The sequence below is a fragment of the Bufo bufo genome, chromosome 5 (assembly GCF_905171765.1).
Source record: "Bufo bufo chromosome 5, aBufBuf1.1, whole genome shotgun sequence".
NCBI lineage: Eukaryota > Metazoa > Chordata > Amphibia > Anura > Bufonidae > Bufo > Bufo bufo.
The window spans coordinates 546,745,762-546,763,786 of NC_053393.1; the positions used below are offsets into that span (position 1 = coordinate 546,745,762).

General features: G+C 47.3%; 1 protein-coding gene across 1 annotated transcript; it reads left to right on the forward strand.

Moving 5' to 3' along the window:
* Positions 1–3,713: 3,713 nt before the first annotated feature.
* CDK5 (cyclin dependent kinase 5) lies at positions 3,714–14,048 on the forward strand. Its single transcript, XM_040431374.1, has 12 exons — positions 3,714–3,811; positions 5,039–5,127; positions 5,212–5,279; positions 5,440–5,500; positions 5,911–5,967; positions 7,038–7,133; positions 8,478–8,552; positions 8,642–8,738; positions 8,883–8,952; positions 9,040–9,100; positions 12,568–12,648; positions 13,218–14,048. The coding sequence occupies exons 1-12, from the start codon at positions 3,775–3,777 to the stop codon at positions 13,302–13,304; spliced, it is 879 nt and encodes a 292-aa protein (XP_040287308.1). The 5' UTR covers positions 3,714–3,774; the 3' UTR covers positions 13,305–14,048.
* The last annotated feature ends 3,977 nt before the right edge of the window (positions 14,049–18,025 follow it).

Below are 18,025 nucleotides of genomic sequence, written 5' to 3' on the forward strand. Positions count from 1 at the left end.
TCCCTTAGAACAGTCCTTCTTTCCTCCAACTCGCCAATCTCAGCTCGGAGCTGCTTTATTTGGTTCTGCAGCCCCTGCTTCTTCCTCTTGGTGGCCACAACGTGACAAGCCCTCAAACCACACAGCTCCTCCCGAAGCCTCCTCACGGTCTTACTCGCTTCTTAATATTCATGGAGGTGGCTCGTGACCTGGGAGCAGAAGGTGGAAATAGACTCCCGAGCCCTCAGTATGCCCCAGCCTTCCTCCTCAAGATCTGCCTCACCTCAGTGAACACTTGACTTTTGCTGGGCCGCGTAAGGGCCACTCTCACCTGAGCTGGCATTTAGGTGGTCCTTAGTGTATCCAGCCTTACGGCTCTTCCTACTGTCCACAGACTCAGGGGAGACAGAAGCCATACTCCAGAGCTGCACTCAATATTCTGCTGGTGCAGTCGCTGTGTACATACATTACTTATCCTGTACTGATCCTTAGTTACATCCTGTATTATACTCCAGAGCTGCACTCACTATTCTGCTGGTGCAGTCACTGTGTACATACATTACTTATCCTGTACTGATCCTGAGTTACATCCTGTATTATACTCCAGAGCTGCACTCACTATTCTGCTGGTGCGGTCACTGTGTACATACATTACTTATCCTGTACTGATCCTGAGTTACATCCTGTATTATACTCCAGAGCTGCACTCACTATTCTGCTGGTGTAGCCACTGTGTATATACATTACTTATCCTGTACTGATCCTGAGTTACATCCTGTATTATACTCCAGAGCTGCACTCACTATTCTGCTGGTGCAGTCACTGTGTACATACATTACATTACTTATCCTGTACTGATCCTGAGTTACATCCTGTATTATACTCCAGAGCTGCACTCACTATTCTGCTGGTGCAGTCACTGTGTACATACATTACTTATCCTGTACTGATCCTGAGTTACATCCTGTATTATACTCCAGAGCTGAACTCACTATTCTGCTGGTGCAGTCACTGTGTACATACATTACTTATCCTGTACTGATCCTGAGTTACATCCTGTATTATACTCCAGAGCTGCACTCACTATTCTGCTGGTGGAGTCACTGTGTACATACATTACTTATCCTGTACTGATCCTGAGTTACATCCTGTATTATACTGCAGAGCTGCACTCTCTATTCTGCTGGTGCAGTCACTGTGTACATACATTACTTATCCTGTACTGATCCTGAGTTACATCCTGTATTATACTCCAGAGCTGCACTCACTATTCTGCTGGTGCAGTCACTGTGTACATACATTACTTATCCTGTACTGATCCTGAGTTACATCCTGTATTATACTCCAGAGCTGCACTCACTATTCTGCTGGTGCAGTCACTGTGTACATATATTACTTATCCTGTTCTGATCCTCAGTTACATCCTGCATTATACTCCAGAGCTGCACTCACTATTCTGCTGGTGCAGTCACTGTGTACATACATTATGTATTATCTGTTACACGGCTGTGATATATACACTGCTCAAAAAAATAAAGGGAAAACAAAAAGAACACATCCTAGATCTGAGTTAATTAAATATTCTTCTGAAATACTTTGTTCTTTACATAGTTGAATGTGCTGACTACAAAATCACACAAAATTAAAAAATGGAAATCAAATTTTTCAACCCATGGAGGTCTGGATTTGGAGTCACACTCAAAATTAAAGTGGAAAAACACACTACAGGCTGATCCAACTTTGATGTAATGTCCTTAAAACAAGTCAAAATGAGGTTCAGTAGTGTGTGTGGCCTCCACGTGCCTGTATGACCTCCCTACAACGCCTGTGCATGCTCCTGATGAGGTGGCGGACGGTCTCCTGAGGGATCTCCTCCCAGACCTGGACTAAAGCATCTGCCAACTCCTGGACAGTCTATGGTGCAACGTGACATTGGTGGATAGAGCGAGACATGATGTCCCAGATGTGCTCAATTGTATTCAGGTCTGGGGAACGGGCGGGCCAGTCCATAGCATCAATGCCTTCGTCTTGCAGGAACTGCTGACACACTCCAGCCACATGAGGTCTAGCATTGTCTTGCATTAGGAGGAACCCAGGGCCAACCGCACCAGCATATGGTCTCACAAGGGGTCGGAGGATCTCATCTCGGTACCTAATGGCAGTCAGGCTACCTCTGGCGAGCACATGGTGGGCTGTGCGGCCCTCCAAAGAAATGCCACCCGACATCATTACTGACCCAATGTCAAACCGGTCATGCTGGAGAATGTTGCAGGCAGCAGAACATTCTCCACGGCGTCTCAAGACTCTGTCACGTCTGTCACATGTGCTCAGTGTGAACCTGGTTTCATCTGTGAAGAGCACAGGGCGTCAGTGGCCAATTTGCCAATCTTGGTGTTCTCTGGCAAATGCCAAACGTCCTGCACGGTGTTGGGCTGTAAGCACAACCCCCACCTGTGGACGTCGGGCCCTCATATCACCCTCATGGAGTCTGTTTCTGACAGTTTGAGCAGACACATGCACATTTGTGGCCTGCTGGAGGTCATTTTGCAGGACTCTGGCAGTGCTCCTCCTGTTCCTCCTTGTCCTGCTGCTGGGTTGTTGCCCTCCTACGGCCTCCTCCACGTCTCCTGATGTACTGGCCTGTCTCCTGGTAGCGCCTCCATGCTCTGGACACTACGCTGACAGACACAGCAAACCTTCTTGCCACAGCTCGCATTGATGTGCCATCCTGGATAAGCTGCACTACCTGAGCCACTTGTGTGGGTTGTAGACTCCGTCTCATGCTACCACTAGAGTGAAAGCACCGCCAGCATTCAAAAGTGACCAAAACATCAGCCAAGAAGCATAGGAACTGAGAAGTGGTCTGTGGTCACCACCTGCAGAACCACTCCTTTATTGGGGGTGTCTTGTAATTGCCTATCATTTCCACCTATTGTCTATCCCATTTGCACAACAGCATGTGAGATTGATTGTCACTCAGTGTTGCTTCCTAAGTGGACAGTTTGATTTCACAGAAGTGTGATTGACTTGGAGTTACATTGTGTTGTTTAAGTGTTCCCTTTATTTTTTTGAGCAGTGTATGATATATTTTCTATATAAAGCAGCAGATGTATAACATGTCAGGACATTAGATTTCGGTGGTGATATCGGCCACTGCACCAAACAATATAGAAAATGCTGTTGTGACATTAGTGTGAACACAACCCGAGGAACTGCGTCACCTGTTTCGTGTTCTCCGCGTGGCGCCCGTTTCATCGGCTATATGGTGTCAGGAGTCACGCCCTCTGTGGCCATTGTACACGGGTGTGGGCCAAGCTGGCCACTGAGAAGGGGGGGTGAGAGCGGACGCCGCACCAATATATATATATCGCATATATAACACGTATTATATTGTAATACGAAGGCGCAGATACGGCGTTCCTGTATATCCGTATTCTGCAGATACTCCTATTACAGGCAGAGCCAGAACTGAAGAGAAAGCTGCCGCCTTCCCATTCACACTGACTGCCAGGGTCACCGCGGCCATATTGCTCCTCAGACCCTATGGGAGGTGTATAAATATGGCCGCTATTTATCTAGCTAGGATGGCTCCACGCACATCGCCATAACAACCAGTGGGAGGGCTTAGCGTCGGCCTATTACCATGGAAATGACTTCTAGGCTGACGTCACCCTGGCGGCTCTTACTATTGGTCAGGAGAAGGCCTCTTTTGCACTGCCTTTATGTGTAGATTATTAGTTGGGCGTGTGAGGAAAGAGCGCATGCGCAGTGCGAGAGAGGCCTGACAGCGGCGACATGCAGAAGTACGAGAAGCTGGAAAAGATAGGAGAGGGTGAGGACAAGCGGGGAGGCGAGCAGGAAAGGCCGGGGATGCGGGCCTGCACCCTGCTTATGGGGCGGGGACCTCCGTATTGTGTCTGTAGTACTGCCCTCATCCTCCTCCATTATATTACAGCATCAGACTACTGCCCTCATCCTCCTTCATTGTGTTGTAGTCTCAGACTACTGCCCTCATCCTCCTTCATTGTATTGTATTCTCAGACTACTGCCCTCATCCTCCTTCATTGTATTGTAGTCTCAGACTACTGCCCTCATCCTCTTCCATTGTATTGTAGTCTCAGACTACTGCCCTCATCCTCCTCCATTGTATTGTAGTCTCAGACTACTGTCCTCATCCTCCTTCATTGTATTGTAGTCTCAGACTACTGCCCTCATCCTCTTCCATTGTATTGTAGTCTCAGACTACTGCCCTCATCCTCCTTCATTGTATTGTAGTCTCAGACTACTGCCCTCATCCTCCTTCATTGTATTGTAGTCTCAGACTACTGTCCTCATCCTCCTCCATTGTATTGTATTCTCAGACTACTGTCCTCATCCTCCTTCATTGTATTGTAGTCTCAGACTACTGCCCTCATCCTCCTTCATTGTATTGTAGTCTCAGACTACTGCCCTCATCCTCCTTCATTGTATTGTAGTCTCAGACTACTGCCCTCATCCTCCTCCATTGTATTGTATTCTCAGACTACTGCCCTCATCCTCCTCCATTGTATTGTAGTCTCAGACTACTGCCCTCATCCTCCTTCATTGTATTGTAGTCTCAGACTACTGCCCTCATCCTCCTTCATTGTATTGTAGTCTCAGACTACTGCCCTCATCCTCCTTCATTGTATTGTATTCTCAGACTACTGCCCTCATCCTCCTTCATTGTATTGTCTCAGACTACTGTCCTCATCCTCCTCCATTGTATTGTATTCTCAGACTACTGCCCTCATCCTCCTTCATTGTATTGTCTCAGACTACTGCCCTCATCCTCCTCCATTGTATTGTAGTCTCAGACTATTGCCCTCATCCTCCTCCATTGTAGAGGACTCCCTGTCCCCGTCCTTCTTCCTTGTACCGGACTACTGCCCTCATCCTCCTCCATTGTATTGCAGTCTCAGACTACTGCCCTCATTCTCCTCCATTGTAGAGGACTCCCTGTCCCCGTCCCTCTTTCTTGTACCGGACTACTCTCCCCATCCTCCCCCTTACTGACGGTGTACTGGTTGATCTCCTGCAGGTACTTATGGCACCGTGTTCAAAGCAAAGAACCGTGAGACCCATGAGATTGTGGCTCTGAAGCGCGTGAGGCTGGATGACGACGATGAGGTGAGGGGGGCTGCGCCTGTTGTAGGCCGTGGTCTGTACGTGGGGTCTCTGCTCTGTGTGTCATCCCCGCGTCTCTCTCCGCAGGGGGTCCCCAGCTCCGCTCTCCGGGAGATCTGCTTACTGAAGGAGCTGAAGCACAAGAACATAGTAAGGTAAGGCGAGGGCCACCAACTACTTCTCTGACCCTCCGGGTATAGGGGGCATCTCCTCAGATGTTGGGGGTGGTAGTGAGATTAGAAGGAGCAGCCTATGTCCACACTGCCTCCCTGGAGGAGCGCATGTTGTCCTATATGGTGTCCTTGTCATTTGCAGGTTACACGACGTCCTGCACAGTGACAAGAAGCTGACGCTGGTCTTTGAGTATTGTGATCAGGTGAGTGTTTGCCGCACCTCGTACATGTTGGGGGTGTTAGTTACAATATCGGCTATGTCTGCCTTATAAATTACAGTCCTGCGGTCAGCCTCTCCCTAGTCAGAGAGCAGTCACATGGAGGGACGTGATCCGATAGAGCAGGTCTGGTGCTAGCAGTAATGGCGACCCCTGTATGGCGCCAAATGTAGGCGACCATGTTATTATACCGACTCCCCCGCCGGCCAATATAAACGGCCTTCCATTGCCTGCGAGTGCAAGGATTGAGACGCGTGGCCTCGGATCCACAGCAAGGAGTGCCAGGAACTGAGGGGTAAGGTCCCGGCAGGGCACTAGTCACATTGTCTGCAGGATTTTCAGAGACGGTGCAGTTTTGTGTCTTCGCTCTTTATTTTTTCTCCTCTTTATTACAGGATCTGAAGAAATACTTCGACAGCTGTAATGGCGACTTGGACCCAGAAATTGTAAAAGTAAGATTCTGCGAGGGGTGTACTGACCGGGGGGCATGGTGGCCTCCTCTCGCTTTCTCAGCATGAATCAGTTTGGACGGCCCAGTTACTATTATGCTCAGTGCGGCCCGTCCCTCTCCCCCTCCCCCGCCGTTCTGTTGCTCGCCCAGGTCCCCAGTCGTTCCTGCTTCCGGGACCCCTGGAGACACGGGAAATGCTCAGCTAATCCCTGGCTGAATGCCCAGAACTGCAGGGTACAGGGGGACGGTGGACGTGTGTATGGCTTCTTATGCCGTTCCATACCTTTAAAAAAATGTAAAAAATCGACAGGACCACCCCTATAAAGGGAATGTCCCATAAATGTATTTAATGTGTCAAGGGCTGGCCATATTGGGACCGCACACACTTTCTTCCTATACATTGCGTGTACAGGTACAGCAGGGGCCCCAGGGGTTGTTATATGGCGGCTCCAATGAATTGGAGTTAAAGGGGTCGTCTGACCTCAGAAAATGGCATTCACAATGTAGACACAATTAATACAAGGCACTTACTAATGTATTGTGATTGTCCATGTTGCTTCCTTTGCTGGCTGGATTCATTTTTCCATCACATTATACACTGCTCGTTTCTATGGTTATGACCACCCTGGAATCCATCAGCGGTGGCCGTGCTTGCTCACTATAGGATAAAGCACCCGACCTATGTGCACTCCAGCGGGCCCGGCCACCAGAGAGGCCGGCGCGTTTTCCTATTTTGTGCAAGCACGACCACCGCTGCTGGATTAGAGCGGTCGTAACCATGGAAACGAGCAGTGCATAATGCGATGGAAAAATGAATCCAGCCAGCAAAGGAGTCAATATGGACAATCACGATACATTAGTAAGTGCCTTGTATTAAAGGGGTTCTGCAGTTTGTTTAAACAGATGATCTAACCTCTGGATAGATCATCAGCATCTGATCGGCGGAGGTCCGACACCCGGGATTAGCAGCCTATGGGTATGACCGCCACATAACGTTGCCTGGCAGAGCCCCCCCTGTATCTGCATGGGATTGTGTTCAATATTCAGTGTGAACGTCTCTGTCTCCTATAGTCCTTCATGTATCAGCTGCTGAAAGGTCTGGCGTTCTGCCACAGTCGTAACGTTCTGCACCGAGACCTCAAGCCCCAAAACCTGCTCATCAACCGGGTAAGAATACGGGACGGGAATGAGACTTAAAGGGGTCCTCTCACTTCACAATGTTAATACTAGGCTCTTACTAATATACTATTATTGTCCATATTGCCTCCTTTCCTGGCTGGATTCATTTTTCCATCACATTATACACTGCTCGTTTCCATGGTTACAGACCACCCTGTAATCCATCAGTGGTGGTTGAGCTGGCACATTATAGGATAAAGCGTCAGCCTCTCTGCTGGCCGGGACCATGGGAGCGCACATAGGCTAGTGCTTTATCCTATAATGTGTAAGCACGACCACCACTGATGGATTACAGGGTGGTCTGTAACCATGGAAACGAGCAGTGTATAATGTGATGGAAAAATGAATCCAGTCAGGAAAGGAAGTAATAGGAAGTGGCTTGTATTAACTTTGTCTACATGATAAAAGCCAATTACTGAAGTGAGACAACCCCTTTAATAGATGTCAGACATGTCAATATAATCTCATATCCACCATTTACTATGAATAATTCCTGAAGAACAAACCTTTAAAAAATATATATTTTCATGGTGAGTTCAGTATATAAACTAATGTGAAGGGCAACGTCAGACAGTGCTGATATTACAAAGTAATCATTACCAAAACGATTTCTAAAAGTATAATACTGCCTCCTATGTACAAGAATATAACTACTATAATACTGCCTCCTATGTACAAGAATATAACTACTATAATACTGCCTCCTATATACTAGAATATAACTACTATAATACTGCTCCTATGTACAGGAATATAACTACTATAATACTGCTCCTATGTACAAGAATATATCTACTATAATACTGCTCCTATGTACAAGAATATAACTACTATAATACTGCTCCTATGTACAAGAATATAACTACTATAATACTGCTCCTATGTACAAGAATATTACTACTATAATACTGCTCCTATGTACAAGAATATAACTACTATAATACTGCTCCTATGTACAGGAATATAACTACTATAATACTGCCTCCTATGTACAAGAATATAACTACTATAATACTGCCTCCTATGTACAAGAATATAACTACTATAATACTGCCTCCTATGTACAAGAATATAACTACTATAATACTGCCTCCTATATACTAGAATATAACTACTATAATACTGCCTCCTATGTACAGGAATATAACTACTATAATACTGCTCCTATGTACAGGAATATAACTACTATAATACTGCCTCCTATGTACAAGAATATAACTGCTATAATACTGCTCCTATGTACAAGTATATAACTACTATAATACTGCCCCTATGTACATGTATCGCCTTCCTTTGGGTTCTCCTGTAATTCTGACCTGTGTGCTCTCACAGAACGGAGAGTTGAAGCTGGCGGACTTCGGTTTGGCTCGGGCGTTTGGTATTCCGGTTCGCTGTTACTCCGCTGAGGTGAGTCTGGTATTGATCTGTTGTGGGTTGCAGCCTGAGACTCCCCTGCACCTATGGAACGCTCCACTTATAACCAGGCCTCCCTCTAGGTGGTGACTCTTTGGTATCGTCCTCCTGATGTGCTGTTTGGTGCTAAGCTTTACTCCACGTCCATAGACATGTGGTCGGCCGGCTGCATCTTTGCAGGTAAGTGTCTCCGGCCCAACGCTCTGTGTGATACGGCGCGGTTTGTTATATTTGCAGATATTATGTGATTTCTGGAGTATCGGGTGGCAGATTACTGGAATTCATTCTCACCTCTGAAGCTTTGTGTCCTGTTCTTCCTCCCAGAGCTGGCGAATGCTGGGCGGCCGCTGTTTCCGGGAAATGATGTAGACGACCAGCTGAAACGGATTTTCCGATATCCTTACTGAGCCTGTGATGTGGCGTAGGCTTACTTTAGGGCGCTCACCCTGTACAGTTAGGGCTTTTCCTTAACCAAGCACACATTACTGGGAACCCCGACTGAGGAGCAATGGCCGACCATGACCAAACTGCCGGACTATAAGGTGAGTCAGTTGGCAAAAGAAACGCGGACATCAACCATCATTTGAAAACGGCGCCGCCTAGTGGTAAAGATGTATGACACCATTCACCGCGACCGCTACATGTGTCCATGCTCTTAACCCCTTAAGGACCAGGGGCGTACATGTATGGCGCAGTGATCGGGGCGGGTGCAGGAGATGCGCCTGCCCGATCCGCGGCAGAGGTCTGGCAGCCACTGATAGCCGGATCCCTGCTGCATGCACCGGCATTGGTGAACTCGCCGATGCCGGCGCATTAACCCTTGTTGTGCCGCGGTCAGCGCTGACCATGGCACGTGCAATGTCCGTGTAGGGAGGGAAAAGCCATCGGGTCCCCGTGCTGCCGTGCAGCCCGATGCCTTCCATGATAGCCTGTGAGATCCTGCCCCCTGTATATTGCTGTGTAATACACTTACAGCCAATGCATCACTATACAGAAGTATTGTAATGCATTGTACAGGGGATCAGACCCCCAAAAGTTGAAGTCCCAGAGTGGGACAAAAAATAAAGTGAAAAAATAAGTAAAAAAAAGTTTTACAAAGAAATTAAAAGTTTCAAGTAAAAAAAAAAAGCGTCCTTTTCCCAAAATAAAACTTTCCCAAAACTGCCACCTTATCCTGTAGTTTCCAAAATGGGGTCACTTTTTTCGAGTTTCTACTCTAGGGGTGCATCTTCAAATGGGACATGGTGTCAAAAAAACTGTCTGCCCTCAAAAAACCATACGGCGTTCTTTCCCTTCTGCGCCCTGCCGTGTGCCCGTACAGCAGTTTACGACCACATGAAGGGTGTGTCTGTAAACTACAGAATCAGGGCCATAAATATTTAGTTTTGTTTAGGTGTTAACCCTTGCTTTTGTTACTGGACAAGAAATTCTGAAATTTCATCTCCATTTTTACATTAATTCTTGTGGAACACCTAAAGGGTTAACAAAGTTTGTAAAATCAGTTTTGAATACCTTGAGGGGTGTAGTTTCTAAAATGGGGTAACTTTTGGGTGGTTTCTATATGTAAGCCTCACAAAGGGACTTCAGACCTGAAAAAGTGGGTTTTAGAAATTTTCTGAAAAATTTCAAGATTTGCTTCTAAACTTCTTCTAAGCCTTCTAATGTCCCCAAAAATAAAATGTCATTCACAAAATGATCCAAACATGAAGTAGACATATGGGGAATGTGAAGTAATAACTATTTTTGGAGTTATTACTATCTTTTATAAAAGTAGAGAAATTGAAATTTGGACATTTTTCAAAATTTTGGGTAAATTTGGTATTTTTTTTTATAAATTAAAAATGATTTTTTTTTTACTCTATTTTACCAGTGTCATGAAGTACAACATGTGATGAGAAAATAATCTCAGAATGGCTTGGATAAGTCAAAGCGTTTTAAAGTTATCACCACATAAAGTGACACTGGTCAGATTTGCAAAAAATGGCCTGGTCCTTAAGGTGAAAAATGGCCTGAAGGGGTTAAAGGGGTTGGGCACTTTATGTGCGCTTTTTTAAAATGAGACAGGAATATAGGCAGCATCACATAGGGCAATATGTTGGGGGCGTCCATGCCTAATCTGCACTGTTTGCCTCATCACTTCGTGCCCCAGGCGTGAAGACTACTCCATTTTATTTCTCATTTTATGGAACGGCCGGCCCATAATCGAACAGTCCGATCCTATTTTTGAGAGGGACATTTTTTTACTTTTTATTTAATAACTATTTCCCCCCTTAGGGGTTAGAACCTGGGATCTTTTCATCCCTTGTTCTATTCTCCCTGATAGAGCTCTATGATGGTGACCAGGACCTCACACTCTCTGCCTGTACATAGTACACACAGCAGCAGGGAGCTGACCATGGACGGCTTCAGCAGCGTCCTGGCTGCCATGGTAACTGATCGGAGCCCCACAATTAAACTGCTGATCGGACCTGGGATCTTTTCATCCCTTGTTCTATTCTCCCTGATAGAGCTCTATGATGGTGACCAGGACCTCACACTCTCTCCCTGTACATAGTACACACCGCAGCAGGGAGCTGACCATGGACGGCTTCAGCAGCCTCCTGGCTGCCATGGTAACTGATCGGAGCCCCACAATTAAACTGCTGATCGGAGCTGCCACCAATGAGGAGGAGGGGAGGGGACCCTGTGGCCACTGCCACCAAAGACTTTAATACTGGGGGGGGTGCACTGCGCCACCATTGAACATAATTAACCCATTAATTTAAGTGTTGGCAGCGGTATCATATATCCGGTCTCTATAACAGGGCACTGCGATCCCCATCAATTAACCCTTCAGGTTCGGAACCTGAGGGGTTAATTGCAGCGGTTTGCGGGATCACTGTGCCCTGTTATTGAGGCCGGGTATGTGATACCGCTGCCAGCACCCACTGTCAACACTTAAATTAATGGGTTAACTATGTTCATTGGTGGCAGCAGCCCCTCCCCTCCTCCACAGTATTATCTTCTCATTGGTGGCAGCAGTGGCCACAGTCCCTCCCCTCCTCCACAGTATTATCTTCTCATTGGTGGCAGCAGCGGCCACAGACCCTCCCCTCCTCCACAGTATTATCTTCTCATTGGTGGCAGCAGCGGCCACAGTCCTTCTTCTCCTCCTCCACAGTATTATCTTCTCATTGGTGGCAGCAGCGGCCACAGCCCCTCCCCTCCTCCACAGTATTATCTTCTCATTGGTGGCGGCAGCGGCCACACCCCCTCCCCTCCTCCACAGTATTATTTCCTCATTGGTGGCAGCAGCAGCCACAGCCCCTCCCCTCCTCCTCAGTATTATCTCCTCATTGGTGGCAGCAGCAGCCACAGCCCCTCCCCTCCTCCACAGTATTATCTGCTCATTAGTGGCGGCAGCAGCAGTTTAAAAAAAAAAGTCGCTTGTGTGGCTGTATAATAAATGTGATATCTTGCATTTTGCTATTTTACCACTAGATGGCAGCAACATCTTAGAAGGCTTCTCTGGGCTCACAGTTGTGATGGCCTATCCTTAGGGCTCATGCACACAACCGTATGTATTTTGCGATCTACAAAAAACACGGATGACGTCCGTGTGCATTCCTTATTTTGCGGAACGGAACAGCTAGCCCATAATAGAACAGTCCTCTCCTTGTCCGTAATGCAGACAATAATAGGGCATGTTCTATTTTTGGCGGAACGGAAACAATGCACACGGAGTAACTTCCGTTTGTTAGTTTTTTTGCAGACCCATTGAAATTATTGGTTCCGTAAATGGTCTGCAAAAGGACGGAACGGACACGGAAAGAAAATACGTTTGTGTGCATGAGCCCTTAAAGGGATGTTTTCCATGGAGCCCCACTCCTCCATCGTTCTTTACCAGGCGCAGCGCCGTGCTTTTAATAGTGGCCATGTCTGGTATTGCAGGTTACTGCGACTCTGACCCATTCACCCCGCACTCAGTTCTGTATAGGATCACACGTTTTTCGTGTTTTTGTTTTCTCAGCCCTACCCCATGTATCCGGCTACTACGTCTCTAGTGAATGTTGTACCCAAGCTGAACGCCACTGGAAGAGACTTGCTACAGGTTAGTGCCTCTGTATCACTGATGCCGAACTACAACTCCCAGCATGCGTAGACAGCCACACATTACAGGTACCAGCCGGCCTCCCTGTAATAATCTCCTTCACCCTTTTATCTGTTGAGTCTGTTTGGACTTTCCATACTACCTGGAAACCACCATCAAGGTGCTGTTGACGGATCTGTTATTCTTATTACTTAACGGTGCGTCCTGTGGTTGAAATTTGAGTTTCCTTAATTTACACCCCGTCACGGTTCTGCTCTGCTCGACAAAATCCCTTTATAAAGAGGTTAAATAGTCGGCACTAGTTTCATCTACTTGCTGATGGTTTCCAGGTTGCTGCATTTTATTACAGGGGAAGCTTCAGTTTAAAACCTGGGTGGAGACCCCTTTATTGTGGTCCTTTAGAGCCCCCCTTCCCTCACTGATGTGACCGTGGCACGCCGCAAAAGACCCGGTACCCAGACTTGTGGCTGGATGTATTCGGGGGTGACATGTTATCCCCCCCCCCCCCTTCTAATCATCAGATCGAGCCCCTCGTGACCCTTCACTCAGATTCTCTTCTCTGTTTCCAGAACTTGCTGAAGTGTAACCCGGTCCAGAGGATTTCGGCGGACGAGGCGCTTCAACATCCGTACTTTGCAGATTACTGCCCCCCATAATGCACCCCAGAGGCTGCTTCCCATCCCCCTCCCTTTTCCTGGTCTTACATCTTGTCGATTACTTGCCCACCCTGCACGGCCACCTACCCCCAGACTCCTCCCAGCCCCCCCATATTAGACTGTAACGGAGACCTACCTGCGTCCTCGTTAGTGTCCAGGTCACTCAGGTGATAGCAGTGCATCCTGGGTAGGCGGGGCTTGTTGGTGCAGGCTCCACCCATTTTAGTGGGTGGAGTCCTCTACCAGTGGAATAGGGCCAGTCATTGATACAATAATTGAGCGTCTCAGGAGGGTGGGGCTTACTGTTTCTGGGAGGAGCCTGTTCATAACGGATAATCTGTGAATCATGTGGGTGCAGCCCAGCAGGGGGCAAATGAGCGAAAGCATTCCAGTCATACAGCCTTCCATCAGGCTCTCGAAACCTCCCCTCCCCCTAATTTATTTTACCCCTCCCCCACTGTAGGCGGAGTCCTCGCAGTACCTCCCTCTTGTATATTTTAATGTACATTTTTGGATGATTTGTATGCATTTTTTTTTTCTTTTACTCTGTAAATGTCCGCCCAGTTTCCAGAGAAATGCAGTTTTATTTTACAGACATTTCTGAGTTTGTGTTTTTTTTATGTCCTTTCTTACATTTTGCGTTTCATTGGTAAATGTGATGTTGGGAATATCAATTTATTCTGGATTATCGGAGGCTGGTGTGTTGGAAGCAGGAAAAAAAGGGCGCAGGTAAGTATCTGAGCGACTCTGACGAGGGCTATAGGTGGACGACTGGGTCAGAGCATCTCCAGGACGGCCGGTCTTGTGGGGTGCAGGGGCGGACTGACAACTCATGGGGCCCCTGGGCAATAAGAGATTATGGGGCCCGTGTGTCCCCACCCACATTGCACCGTGTCGGCTCCAGGCTCATGTGGCCCTTGGGCGATAGTCTCAGTGGGCCCCCTATACAGTGATAACTCTGAGTACAGAAAAAATAGTAGATGTCACCTGCAGTCCTATGTAACGCCACAGATAACAGTGATGGCTATCTGAGCACAGAAAATGTAGTAGTGTTACCTGCAGTCCTATGTAACACCACAGATAACACTAGTGCTGATAATGTGGGGTAGTGTTACCTACGTCCTTAGTGTGCCTCCCTATTAGTGTTGAGCGAACTTGTGTTTTAAGTTCGGCGTCAGGTTATCGAAGTATTATGGATTCTAAATTCCGTTATGGTCCGTGGTAGCGGAAGCCATAACAGGATACTTCGATAACCTGAACTTTAGACGCCGAACTTAAAGCACAAGTTCGCTCAACACTACTCCCTATGTCTCTCCCACGGACTCCATGCTGGCTCCTCCTCCTCCTCTTCCTCTTCCTCCTCCTCCTCCCTCCCCGGTCAGTCCGCCTCTGGTGGGGTGTTCCTGCTATGTAGTGGTCAGTACCTACCAAAAGTGGTCCAAGGTAGGTGAGCCAGTGACAGGGTCATGAGGATTTTCTGCTAACGTCTTGGTATCAGATACCACAGGGCACTTTCACAGGTCTTGTGGAGTCCATGTTTTGGTAGCTCAGGAGAGACCTACACAATATTAGGCAGTTCATATTAAAGGGGTTGTCCAAGTTAATTTTTAGTTCTTTGTAGATTTTTAACTAGGCAAATGTGAGGACTTGACAATTCACTTCCTTTATCTCCAGTTGCTGCTTTCTCAGATTTCACTCAGGGTCACATGACCTGTGATGTCAGCCTCTCTCCCTGCTCTGATGATGTTTCCTGCACAAGCCTGAGAGAGCAGATCACTGTGCTGGACACGCCCCCCTGCACTGCCAGCTGCTGCTGTCTGCTCTCTCCCTGGATACTGGAGAAAAAACATTAAGCCCTTCAGCTGCACAGACTCGGGGCTGAAGGCTTTACTGAGTAGCTGCAGGCAGTAAGGAGACAAATGCTGGGTACAAGAGCTGACAGGAGTTCTGCAGAGCCTTGCATAAAAACAGGTAGGGGGAAGATCCTGTGTGTATCAGCAGTGTCATTGTACAGCTGGGACTTGTAGTCATACACATACAACATGCTGCTGAGTCTCCCAGCAGGCAGACATGTCATTTAGGGCAGCACTTGTATTCACCCCCTTTTGAGAGCAGGGAGAGGGGCAGAGATTGTTGTTATTGCAGGTAAACAAAGGGCCTAAAACTTGCTTAGCTTAGTTATATATTGCTGCCCATCAGATTTACAGTGCTATATACTTTTTTTTCCATAACTCTGACAACCCCTTTAATGGCTGACCAATGCCTATACAAATGCTCAGGCCTCTGTATATACTATACTTTTTACCTGGACTGTATACACTGTATCTGATTGCTATATACACTATTTATCTGGACAATGTATATACCCCCTTCCTGACCAATGATGTAATAGTACGTCATAGCGGGAGGTGACTTCCTGCAATTTAACTTACATCATGCTGATCGGGCGGGCATTGCTCCGGTGCCTGCCCGATCAGTGCAGGGACTTGGCAGTCACTGATAGCCGGGCCCCTGCTGATTAACCCTTTATATGCTGCTGACCATTGCAGAGAAGGTGTTTGCAGGGAGTGAAGATCTCCATCGAGTCCCCGCGCTGCGGCCCCAGGCCTGGTCTCCTAGGCAACCTGTTAGTGTATAAGGCTACATGTACATGACCGTGCAATTTTTAGCGGTCCGCAAAAAACTGAAGCCGCCCGTGTGCCTTCCGCAATTTGCAGAACGGAACGGGCGGCCCATTGTAGATATGCCTATTCTTGTCCGCAAAACGGACAAGATTAGGACATGCTATTTTTTTTTTTTACGGGGCTACGGAACGGAGCAAAGGATGCGGACAGCACACAGAGTGCTGTCCGCATCTTTTGCGGCCCTATTGAAGTGAATGGGTACGCACCCGAGCCGCAAATCCGAACTACGGTCGTGTGCATGAGGCCTTACTCGGTGTAATATACTGAGAGGCGATGCATTACAATACAGATGTATTGTAATGCATTGCAGAGGAGATCAGACCCCCAAAAGTTTAAGTTCCAGAGTGGGACAAAAATAAAGTAAAATAAAAAAAAGTGTTTTTAGTAATAAAAAAATCAATAAAGTTTCAAGTAAAAAAAATAAAAAAAACACCTCTTTCTCCTGATTTTATATAAAAAAGAAATGAAAAACCACACTTCTTAGGTATTGCCACATCTATAATGACCGGCTTTATAAATATATCACATAATGTACCCTGTTTAGAAAAAAAACTGTGCCAAAAAAGGCAATTTTTTTGGGCAGTTTACATCACAAAAAGTGCAACACCAAGCAATCAAAAAGTCGTATGCCCCCCAAAATAGTACCAATCACACTGTTGCCTCATCCTGCAAAAAAATGAGACCCTCATAAGACAAAAACATATCCCCTCACCTCCATGACTGCACTTTAGGCCTCATGCACATGATCGTATGTGTTTTGCGGTCCGCAAATAAAAACGGATGACGTTCTGTATGGCATCCGTTTTTTTTGCAGATCCATTGTAATAATGCCTATCCTTGTCCGCAAACTAGAAAAAAATAGGACATGCACTATTTTTTTTGCGGAGCAACGGAACGGACATACTGATGTGGACAGCACACGGTGCGCTGTCCGCGTTTTTTGCGGACCCATTGAAATGAATGGGTCCGCATCCTATCCGCAAAAAAACCTGATCGGACACGGAAACAAAATATGGTCGTGTGCATGAGGCCTTACTTTGAGATGACCCTCCTCCTACCAGGCAGGGACACGAAGCTTAAAAAGGGCCCACCTTCATGCAATCCTCAGTGTCTTCCAGTCCCTGCCAGGCTGTGAAGGAGGAGAAGACTCTGTGCCTCGGTATGGGGGTTGAGAAGAAGAAATAAGCCGAACAAGCTATAAGGACATCGCGGCTGCATTGCTGTCGTCCGGGGCTTACCTTGGGTAATAAAGTCCCCTACACGTGTGTCCGCTGCATCCGGACACTTCAACGGAGTTCCTCCGGAATCTATTGGCTGCATGCTGCCCGAGGGTTTTGATCGGACTGTCCTGCCGGATGACGTTGGGAACAAGCTTCCCTGGATTGGCCATAAAATCTGGCGCACTGGTCAAGGAAGATGTCGGCCTCTGACCAGTGGTTTACTGCAGCCCTCAATCCTCATCCTACCTGGAGATGGGACCGGGGGAATGTGTGGAGCAGCCTGACAGTGAGAGCATACAAGGCCAGCAGAGGTCGTGAGCAGTCATGGCCAGTTCACCAGCGAACACATGCGGGCTGCCATCTTGACTCACAAGTCCGGCGATGCACAGGTAAGCCCTTAACTGTGCTTGTGCCGCGAGCCGTTCTGAAACAAATGTGGTCACCGGGAGCAGGCAGTTCCGAGAACAGCCGCCGGGGGCCTATATCGGGCTGTTCTCGGAACTGCCTGCTCCCGCTGACCGCATTTGATTTCAGACCGGCTCGCGGCACAGGTAAGGGCTTACCTGTGCATCGCCGGTCTTGTGAATAAAGATGGCAGCCCGCATGTGTTCGCGGACGAACTGGCCATCACTGGTCATGAGTACTGGACTGCAGAAGTTTTCTCTCTTTCTCTTGCATGTTAAGAGTGACAAGAATGTGACAGTTGAACCTAAAATTGCAGAAAAATCGAAATCTTAGAAGTGGTGTGTGTGCAGCTAGGCTTCCAGATAAATACCCTAAAAAACTCTGCAGAAAATGTACTGATGACATAGTGAGA

What these genes read in the sequence shown, in the direction of transcription:
- CDK5 (XM_040431374.1), top strand. Translation starts at nt 3,775, where the DNA reads ATGCAGAAGTACGAGAAGCTGGAAAAGATAGGAGAGG. An exon ending in GGCTGGATGACGACGATGAG is followed by an intron (nt 5,128 to 5,211) that starts GTGAGGGGGGCT and finishes CTCTCTCCGCAG; the next exon opens with GGGGTCCCCAGCTCCGCTCT. An exon ending in GGCCGGCTGCATCTTTGCAG is followed by an intron (nt 8,739 to 8,882) that starts GTAAGTGTCTCC and finishes TCTTCCTCCCAG; the next exon opens with AGCTGGCGAATGCTGGGCGG.